This window comes from Bidens hawaiensis, unplaced genomic scaffold (genome assembly GCF_021521415.1).
Source record: "Bidens hawaiensis isolate Kalapana, Puna unplaced genomic scaffold, B.hawaiensis_p1.1 tig00005663_1, whole genome shotgun sequence".
NCBI classification, from domain to species: Eukaryota; Viridiplantae; Streptophyta; class Magnoliopsida; order Asterales; family Asteraceae; genus Bidens; species Bidens hawaiensis.
In genome coordinates this window covers 1327833-1338440 of record NW_027491369.1, presented here as the reverse complement: position 1 = coordinate 1338440, position 10608 = coordinate 1327833, and the positions used below count along the sequence as shown (strand labels likewise).

Genomic DNA, 10608 nt, shown 5'->3' with positions numbered 1-10608 from the left:
GAACGTGGTTGATAGTGGGTTAAAGTTTCGCTTCCTCCTTCGTGATTGTGCGGGTAGAACCGTCACTTGCACTTGGTAGGATGGCTAAACTTTAACTTTTATCTAACCTGCGTGCTGGTTTTTCTTACTTTTTTAGGATAAGTTAACCTTTGAACGTGGTTGATAATAGGTGTGAAGTTTTGCTTCCTCTTTCGTGATTGTGCGGGTAGAACCGTCACTTGCACTTCGTAGGATGGCAAGACTTTACCCTTATCTGACCTGCGTGTAGGTTTCTCATCTTTCGAGGATAAGTTAACCTTTGAACGTGGTTGATAATAGGTGTGAAGTTTTGCTTCCTCTTTCGTGATTGTGCGGGTAGAACCGTCACTTGCACTTAGTAGGATGGCAAGACTTTACCCTTATCTGACCTGCGTGTAGGTTTTTCTCATCTTTTTAAGAATTTTGTTTTGAACCGTTCGACGTGCGGTTGTTGGTGCAGTTCCCTCGAATGATTCATGCGGGATAGACCGGCACTTTCATTTAATGGGATGAACTCCTTCAACTGACCTGCGTGAAGGTTTGCCACGTTATTGGGTTCGTGCGGGTAAGACCGCCTTCCCACGCAACGACTTCATGTGATATGAATGTCGTCCAGTGTTGGATAGTTTTAACCGTTCGACGCGCGGTTGTTGACAGGTTATTATTCAGTTTCCTTAATGATTCATGCGGATAGACCGGCACTTTCATTTTTGGGTGCTGAATTTTTTCCCCTTCAACTGACCTGCGTGAAGGTTTGTTACGTTATTGGGTTCGTGCGGGTAGGACCGCCTTCCCATGCAATGACTTCACGTAATTATGCGGTGAAAACCGGCATAATAGTGTCCAGAAAAGTATAAATGTAAAATCATCATCTTCGATGTTCTAGAGAGAATCATTTCCATTAGAAGTGGCTCTTGGCCTTTTCTTTACAAATTGGAATTGATTTACATGCAAACTGTGTAAATGAGCTCCCTTCCATGTTGTTGGGATGGGAGCGCCATCGAGCCGACACGCACCTGTTTCGGGATCTCGTTCTTTACGCAGCATGTAGTCTATTGAAGCTGATTTTTTATTCGTGTTTACCCCAGCCGTGGTTCCACACGCACCTGCCTGCCTGCTTAGCTTTTATTTCGCCACGAGGTGCGCGAGCGTCCCATCTCTGACGAATGTTTCGACCATGTCTTTTACGTCTATGCATTCTTCAGTGTTGTGGCCTTTTGTTCTGTGATAGTCACAGTACTTGCTCCGATCGGCATCGTGACGATGTCGGATTTCTGGAGGCTTTGGCCATGGGAGCTCTTCATTAGCAAATATGTCAGTGACGCTTTTGGTAAGTGGCGTCCATCTGGGGTTCCGGTGCGGCTTTACATTATCCCTTTCACCCAATCGGTGTTGTAAGCCGGATGAGGTGTCAAAGTTTACCCTTGACTGCCAAATGCCTTGCTTCCGTTTTTTGTTTAATCGGGCGGTGAGGACGTTGTCCTCTCTCGTCCTCTGGGTGTAAAGGTTTGTGTTCTGCGGGAGGTCTCTACCCAGTTGCTTCTCCGTTTCCGCATAGCGTTTGGCTGCTGTCATGATGCCATCCCATGTGGATGGCATTCCATCTTTACCCGTTAGGGTGCGGATAAGCTCTGGGTCTTGCGCGCCCTGGATGAAGGCTGCGCGAACAAGATCCTCGCTGATATTGCCCAAACTTAACTTCTTTGAGTTGAAGCGAGTGATGAAGTTTGGCAGAGATTCATCTTCTTCCCGTGTGCATTTGAGGATTGTCCATTGCTCCTCGGTATACTTTCGCTGCTGGCTGAAGTGTTGGCTAAACTTCTGCTGGAAGTCTGCCCAGTCGTAAATGTGGTTAACCGGTAAACGATCAAACCAAGCCCTAGCAGCCCCCACCAGCGTCATTTGGAACATGTAACACCACGTGGGTTCCGTCCAATTGCTAACGGTTGCCCCCGCTATGAACCTGTTCAAATGATCGTCTGGATCAGATAGGCCGTCATATGTGCCTATGTTAGGCATTTGTTTAGCACTTTTCGGGGCAATTGCTTCAGCAATGTCCCTTGCAAATTTGGACGTTCCTGCATTTGTAACGTTTGGTCTGAACGTTTTAGAGAAGTCTCGTGGACTTCCATCTATGCTTTTTGGTTTGAAGGCTTGTCCAAAATGCCTTTTTGGTTGGGTTTTCGTTTCTTTACGCTTCCCTTTTGCCTTATGACGAGGGTTCGCGTCGGAGTCGGATTCCTCCGAGTCATCCTCCCAGTATTCGAATTCGTCGGCCTGTTGCACGGAACGCAAGCGTTCGTTCAACTCAGCCTGGAATTCCTTTTGTCGTGCCTCCGCCCATGCCTTGACTTCGTCGAGAGTCTGGCGGGGGAGTCTTCGTTTTTCAAACTGGGTATCGGTGGATCCCAGTAGGCGGTCATTTACTGCACTTGCCCCTGCTTTAGTAAGTGGGGTAGTGTTCGTAAAATTTACTTCACTTGCTCCGGCTTCGGTAGCCGGAGTAGTGTTTGTAAAAACTGTGTTGCCGGTATTCCCCCCAATAGCTGGGGTTGTGGTTACCGGAATTTCTCTAACCATCTTTTGTATAAAGTTTTGAAAAAACTGGAGAAAATTGTAGTTCTAGCTTTATGCACGGATGGCGCCAATGAAGAAACACTAACCGAACCCCGGGCAAGTTACTGGTAACCTGGGGGTTGGAGAGATGTTTCCCACGAGGGGTTAGACCCTTGGAAGATGGTTCTTCTGATAACCTGCAAAACAGACACCGTGAGCTCGTCACTGAGAAGGGGGGGGTTCCTCCTTGTGACCACCCTCCGGCGTGAGAATCAGACTAGATTGCTCTTTAAATATAAAAGTATATTAAGAGATTGCTAGAGCAGATATCAGGTATAATATGATGATAATGTAGTAAGATATGATAAGATGAGATGATCATACCATTTGTGGTATTTATAGCCGAAGGTAGGTTTCCAAGGGGTTTAGCCGGCCCAACACGCTACCAACTGTAACCTATGCACGTGCCCTGCCTGTGAGTGGTGGATAGGTAGCGGCTGACACAGAGCAGGCGTGTCGTGCACTCTTCCTCTTCTGCCAACTACAGGCTAGGCACGTGGTATGGCAGGAGTTGGTGGGTAGGCGGCGGCTATTGGTCACAGTGCTGTGGCGTGCTGTCTGCCATGCTGCTGTCAGTGAGCTGTCGCATCTCTGATCAGATCTTTTGCCCATACCTCGTCAGGTACAGTAAAAGATCCTTCAGTATACGGACTGGCTTATTTGGGCGGGAGTATTCCCCCTCCCGCCTCTGTGCGGGATTGCTCCCGGCTTGGCTCATTCCTTCAGGTGACACTGAACGATTGAGAGCTAAGTGCCTTGTGCGTGTAGCCATGCTGCGCGGGTGGCCTTCCCTCATGGCTTGTATCCGAGGCTGCGGGAACAGGCGGAGTCCTTCACCATGGGAGGCATTTCCTGCGGGACCAGCTTGCATACTGCGCGTAAGGACGTCACTTCTCTGAGCATGGTTGGTCCTGCGGATCCAGTTGGTCTCTGCGCAGACGTCCCTGTTTAAGGTGAGTCTTGCGGGTCCAACTGGGCTCTGCTGGGACCTACCTCTTCATATATATATATATATATATATATATATATATATATATAGAGAGAGAGAGAGAGAGAGAGAGAGTATTTTAATTATTAAAATGTTTTTTAATACATAAGTGAAATTGACTAATTTACCCTCTTGTGCGAAGCACATGACCGGATTTAACGAGAAAAATTAACTGAGTTAAGGTTAAATGACAAACATTTTTGAGTTGTGAACGTAAAGGATAAAACCTGTCAATTTTAAAGATAAAGCACAATAAATAAAATCTTATACAAACATAGAGGACAATTTATGTAATTATAAGTCAACATTACTTGTGTGTAAGGTCATATGTACTAGGCGGCAAAAAAGGGCGACAAGGGGCGAAAGGGGGCAAGAACACCGCCCCCGTGGGCAACAAAAGGGGCGACAAGGGCGGGGGCAGGGGGTATTTGTCGCCTGGTTATGTTTTGTTTTTAATATTATTATATTAGTATGTGTGTGTGGGTGATATTTATATATTAGGCTACAACACCATTACACCCATAAAACAAAAACTTTAGGGCTCACGTAAACATAAATTATTAAAGGTATTTAAATAATTGATGATTAGATAAATAATATCTAAATTAAAACCAAACAAGATTTAGAAAATATTTATACATAGAAGTTTCATTTCTCATGCAACGATATTCTTTTTACATTTGATCTTTTAAATTTGGGGTTTTTTATAAATGTTTATTTTTTTTTTCTAATTATTCAAATGAAACCTAAAGGTTCATTCTATAATTTACTTCACATAAAGAGCTAATATAAAAATTTATTATTATAATAATCTATCTCTTACTTTCTGTTAAAAGCTTGAAGCTTTCCAAGTCTTTGTCATTGTAAAAAAATAATAAAAAAAGAGAGACATGGCACATCAACCAATCCAAGCCTTCAACTACAGGCGTCTCTTCTTCAGGCAGTTGACTCCCACACGACAGTGATGTCAGGCGGCTCCAGCTGGCCACGGGCAGGGTAGCTCAGGCGCGTTAGAGATAGTCTTAACAATTCTAAAGTAACAATTTTTATGTATTATATATACCGTTCCTCTTGGCTCTTGCTATGCGCCTATGCATTTGTCTCTTTTGACAGAAAAATCAACCCAACTTATGTTTTAAAGCCCACAATAGAAATCTTTTAAAATTACTAGTTGTAAAAAACATTTGTATATCACATGATATGCAAGAAAATTATCTCACAATTCAAACATATATGGTGCTATAGAACAAAAACAAGATAAAAGTAGGTATCAATAACTACATTCAAAAAAGCAAGAAAACAGGTAAAGCCGAACCGAACTGTGCCTATTCACTATCTTTCCATACTTCTCGAAGGAGCTGATATCTCATAATACTCCTTCCGCCCTTCGGGACTGATTGAAACCCATTTGAACTTGAGGAAACCCGAGAACTATCAGTGAGGATTGAGGTCAAAGGCGAGTCCAGCTCATCAAGTTCATCATCACTAGTGTAGGATTTCTTTAAAACTGATGAACTTCTTGAAAATGATTGGGACCCGCCAACACCGATTATGGCTGCAAGTGAATATGCTGACGGAGGTTTGTATGTTGACGGTGGTGCGATACATGGAAAGGTTATAAGAGACCCTTCAGAAGCTTCCATTTCATTATCCTGCATCTTAAATGTATACAAGTTACTTAGAAGACAATAGTGTTCAAAACAAAGTAGAAAAGCCCGACCCGACCCAGCCCGGCGCACTATTGCCCATTTGGGCTGTAAAGATACCAACCTCCGCATCAAGGGCCTCAATAAGCGAGTTGGGAATCGGGTTTGGGGAAAACTCGTCCGGGACAAAACTGCAAACGACCCTCCTGATCAATGAAGTAGAAAATGTCGGGCAAAACTAAGACGAAACAAAACAAAAATATAAATAAAACTTGGATCAGATAATGAGTATGAAAAGCATGAACAAATATAATATCAATGGAGACTGATTATTTTATTTAGTTTACCTCTTTTCTTGTGGACTTGTCTGCTAGCATTTCAGAAGGAAGCATCATGAGGTCACTCAAAGCATGGAGTAATTTAAAAGCTTTAAAAGATGCATCAAATTCTTTCTTGTTGTCACTAACATCATCAGCATCTTCATGAATGTCGTTATCCTCGATACCAAACAGATCTGTTAGCCATCTAGACCAAGTCCCAATCTGGTAACACGGATATAGAATGCATAGTTAAGTTTATAAATATTTTGCAAATATACTTGAAAAAAATGTTTAATGATTAATACGGTATTTTTCAATTGAGCACCAGCTCCAAAGCCTGATTTTCCAGCTGGAATGGGAAGAACCCTAAGATCACCAATAGGATCTGATAACGGGTCGGTTGGCATATCTTCAACTGATTCACGAAGAACAGCGTTAAACATTGCAACATCTAGTCTATCCACCAGTTGCTCCATAACCTACAACCAAAATAAAATGCAAAATTCAATATTTTGATGAATCTTTTTCATTTAAGCAATAACAAAATAATATACCAATCTTGGAAGCACGGGTAAGCAACCACATTCATGCCCTCCAGCTCGGGTAGGACATAGTCTTTCACAAGCATCTCTGAAAGCTTTTTTCCAAAGTTCAATAGAAAATTTGTTACCTTGTTGATTACCCAATCCGTTTTTACTTCCAGATGATTTCTTTGAATTTATTGCAGCCGTTGATTGCATGTGTGGAGTAAGAGTCTACAGAAAGTCAACCCAGAGTCAACAAAAAGGAGCTATATAAATTATAACATGTAAAACATTAAAGAAGGTGTTTTTAAGAGTTTAACCTGCCACCACACAGACTCGATGATTCTTGAAAACATCCAAGCTTCAACCTTTTCTAATGCAATTAAGAAAGTTTGCGGGTCTCGCCAGTTATCAGGAACTTTCTTTGAACCGTATTTGTGTTTCCCAGTGGATGATTCTCCAACAGTTTGTTTGATAATCGCCCTCAACATAACCGAATTCGATAACCAGAAAGTCAACCTCGGAACATCATTTCCACATGATTTTGAAACCAAAACAAGTCCAGAACTAATAGCTTTAGCTGCATTTACTCTTCTTTCTTGATCATTTTCTTTGCACGCATGTAAATAAAATCTTGAAAGACGTCTAGCTGGTGCATGAACTTTGTTTGTTGAACTCCCATGCTCAGCGACTATTGAATAAAGTCCAGCTTCTAAGGCTGCAGTTTCCCTAAGTTCTTCTTCAAGCATCTTTATTCTAGAACTTTCATCACTTTTACCATTTAAAGACTCACTTTTTGAAGCACCGATTTCAACCGAGTCATTATTGGTTTGAATAATTTTATCTTTATCCACTCTGTTTGGGCTAGTTCCTGAAAACGCACCTGCCTTTGGTAACTGAACAGATTTTAAATGCTTAAGTTTGTTATTGGACACCTGTCCTCCAGGCGGTTTTCTGTTAGACACAAGTGTGTTGCTTCTTAACTTATCTTGTTTTCTAGAAGCTAAAAATTTACCAACAAGATTGTCTTCTGAAATTTGTTTTTTCTCTTCTTGGGTTCTTTCTTCCTTCTCACTTTCAGAGTTTGAAATTTCATCATGAAAAGGTTCCACATTTATTGGAGATTTATTAACAGAATTAGTTACAACAGGTTGTGGTTTGCTTTTTACATCTTCTTGAAGCACATTGATCTTGTTTTGAGGCTCCATGGTACTTATTTGAGGCTTGGGCCCTGTTGACTTAATGTGAGACCCCATGGTAGAGTAAGACGACTGAAGAAAGGGGGCAGGGTTAGTATGGTCTTTTCGAACTGATGTCATGCTTCTTTCAGGAGGTTTTGAAGAATTGGAATGTGAAGGTTCTGTTCTCGGTGGAAGAGCAGGTGGTTGTACATTCTTACCTTGTTTTGTGCCATCCCCGGAATCCTGCATGCAAACTTAATTATTTACGGAATCCTGCAACAATCTAGCTTTGATGAATAATCAAGTAGAGGTGGAGTTTTCGACCCATGTGTAAACGAGTCAGAATAAGTAATGGTTAAAATGGGTAAACTAAAAGAATTGTCTATAATGGGAACCGGTGGCGGTTTAGCGGGCCAAACAGGTGAAAGTCACCCAAAGCATATTCAAAATCAAAAATATCTATATTATCATTGTTAATAGTGTACCCTTTCAGTTATAATAAAACACTAATTATTATTAAAAAATCATGTCAAAAAAGACAAAGTCTACGCAGGCCAGCCAGCCATATATTGGCCTGCACTAAAATTAACCCCTTTTGACAACCCGCCCATTTGACCACCTCTAACATCAAGCATATACAATAAGAAACAGCAACTCATGAACACAAAAAATAAAGTTCGTCATGGTACCTTACGATTTGAATATGACGATTGTGTATAATCATCTTCATCATCGTCTGTAAAAGAAGCTATCCCAAGATCATTATCATTCTCTTCATTTGTCACTTCTGATGCAGATTCTTGACCATATTTATCCAATGAAGATTGCTTTGATAAGCTACTCATGGATGAATTAGTCTCATCTTTATCATTTGACTGTATATTAAGATACAAAACCGGCTGTGCAGCAGATTTAGAACTCTTTTTCCAGCTGATGGGTACACTAAGACTCAACACATTCTCAATGATTCCATATTCACCAAGATTAAGTAAAGCTGACCCTAATAGTTGATCTTTATTTGGCTTATCTTTTCGCGGCTCATACAGATGGAACTCTAAATAATTTTTTTGAAACTTTTCGCGATCCTTTTTATCTCTACGTAAGGTTAATGGAAGTATGAAAGATTTGTTGAATTCGACTGTTGAGTCTATCACATTAGGGGAAAGAAAACCAGATGTCTGTTCACCATTTTCCCATAAAAGTGCTAAAGATTGACTTGTTGGTAACCAAGGCTTAATCTCTTGTACATGAACAAGATAATTTACTTGAACTGAACCGTCTTTCCGGTGTTTGGATCTCAAACCAAGAACCATGGTTTCAAGATGTTCCTATAAATAGTTGAATACTCTTGTCAGGGATATTGTTCCAAATTACAACGCATCTGCAATAACAAGACTTTAATCAATACCGCATGTATCAACAATTCAGAATCATACAAACAAATTTGAACATTAGGTGTACTGTACGTAGGGCTGTAAACAAAGCGAACAGAAAAAGGCCTTGTTCATGTTCATCCGTTAAGCTTCTAGCAAACAAACGAATGGTTCACGACAACTAAGCGAACGGAATTTCTTTTTCGTGTCCGTTCGTTAAGGAAATGAACTTGTACGTGAACAGTTCAGGAACACAAAGAAACAAACACAAATTAACGAAAACAATGTTTTATTTGATTTGGCTAACCGAAAATGGTCAGTCTCAACGGTTCGGTCCAGCTGCCAAGTTTGTTTTGTTTTTGTTAACACTCATATTCATATGATAATCTTATATATAAATTAATCACATAATATTCATATATATTTTTTTGTTTTATAGTTAATAATTTTGCTTAAATATTGGAAAAGTCATTAAGAACCTTTAATGAACAAACATTAATGGACGTACATGAACACAATTGATAGAACAGGGCCTCTGTTCGTGTTTGTTCGTTTAGTTAATAGAACGAAACTTCTTGTTCATGTGCTTTCATTTATCGAACAAACGAACTTCCAGCAGAATAGGTCATGATCAGTTCGCCGTACGTCTGTTCATTTACAGCCCTAGTGTACATGTACATTTCATTTAGGCAAATTTACAAACACTTGGTACACATTTTTCTAAGCACATGGATCTTTATACGATACTCACAAATTCATCAAATTGGAAGAACATAAAGCCCAATATAGAGAAAAAGGAGAATTTTTTCGTTTAATCATTAGGTAAATTTAACTTCTGAACATTTTAGCAAAATCCACATGAAATCTGCATACAATCTTGCTTAAATTAAGCAATGCAAAGCCGAACAGATGAACTTGATTTGAGGTCGAAAGGAGTCAAAGATTGAGATACACATGCAGCATAATCAAAACACAACACAAGACACATCAAATCCACACTCATAATTGTGATCGATCCATCTAAATCACCAACTGAAAGATAAACTGGTCAAACAACAAGAAGACATTAATAACTGCATGTATCAGAATCACACAAAACAGATTTGAAAATTAAGCGTACATTTCATTCAGACATTTTTACAAACACCTGGTGTGCATCCAAAAGACAAAGTTATCATTTCTTCAATTAAGGAACATGGATCTTTATATTAATCAGCAAAGTGTAACAAACATAAAGCCCAAATAATAATAAAGATAAAAAGGTTAAATCTTGCGTTATATAATAATGTAAATTTAACTAAATCAAGCATCAGAAATAATAATAATAATAATAATAATAATAATAATAATAATAAGGTCTCAGCAGCAAGATAGATTAATGATGAGTTGAAAAAGTACCAAATGTGATTTGGGTATGATGGGTTGTTGCAATAAGAAACTGTTATGCAATTTGAATCATGTTTCGAAAGTTTTATGAATCTGATATCATATGTGCTTTGCTTTAGCTTGGTGTTTGGTTCAAATAGATGAAGATGCAAAGAAGAGAGAGAGAGAAAGATGAAAGTCTTGTACTACTTTCAAAACCGCTTTCTTTCTGCAGCTCCATCAAAATCAACAGTAAAAGTAAATTTAACTATTATTTCTGCCGGTAATACCGTAACTTAATACCATTCTTTGAACTAGTATTAAGCCCCTAGCGCGTTGGGGTGGGGGTAGGGGTGCACAAATCGGTTTTTTTAAAAAAACCGGTTCGGTTATTAACCGGACCGGTTTTTTTGGCCCGGAAAAAAACGGTTCGTTTAATAACCGGACCGGTTAATAACCGGTTTTTGTATGTCAAAACCCTAACCGGTCTAACCGGTTAGGACCGGTTTAGAAACCGGTTAATAAACCGGTTTTTTTATTAACCGGTTTTTTAATAACCGGTTTTTAGGTTAACCGG

At 39.9% G+C, this 10608-nt stretch overlaps 1 protein-coding gene across 3 annotated transcripts; it reads right to left on the bottom strand.

Annotated features, from left to right (window-relative positions):
• Nucleotides 1-4831: 4831 nt before the first annotated feature.
• On the bottom strand, nucleotides 4832-10263 carry LOC143630466 (uncharacterized). Of its 3 annotated transcripts, none has more exons than XM_077099472.1 (8): nucleotides 10065-10263; nucleotides 7983-8674; nucleotides 6433-7536; nucleotides 6143-6343; nucleotides 5894-6067; nucleotides 5616-5810; nucleotides 5393-5506; nucleotides 4832-5274 (listed from the first exon to the last, which is right to left on the bottom strand). In XM_077099472.1, exons 2-8 carry the CDS (start codon nucleotides 8604-8606, stop codon nucleotides 4948-4950), a joined length of 2739 nt encoding a protein of 912 aa, XP_076955587.1. In that variant the 5' UTR covers nucleotides 8607-8674; nucleotides 10065-10263; the 3' UTR covers nucleotides 4832-4947. The 3 variants fall into 3 exon arrangements, with proteins under 3 accessions (XP_076955587.1, XP_076955585.1, XP_076955586.1); XM_077099470.1 differs by having other exon boundaries at nucleotides 4832-5280; nucleotides 10065-10262; XM_077099471.1 differs by lacking the exon at nucleotides 10065-10263 and having other exon boundaries at nucleotides 4832-5280; nucleotides 7983-8829.
• Nucleotides 10264-10608: the final 345 nt, after the last annotated feature.

Coding starts and splice junctions, on each gene's coding strand:
- LOC143630466 (XM_077099470.1), bottom strand. CDS start 8,606: ATGGTTCTTGGTTTGAGATCCAAACACCGGAAAGACGGTTCAGTTCAA. Junction 5,811..5,893: donor GTGCTCAATTGAAAAATACC/GTATTAATCATT, acceptor CCGTGTTACCAG/ATTGGGACTTGGTCTAGATG. Junction 5,507..5,615: donor ACAAGTCCACAAGAAAAGAG/GTAAACTAAATA, acceptor GTTTCGTCTTAG/TTTTGCCCGACATTTTCTAC.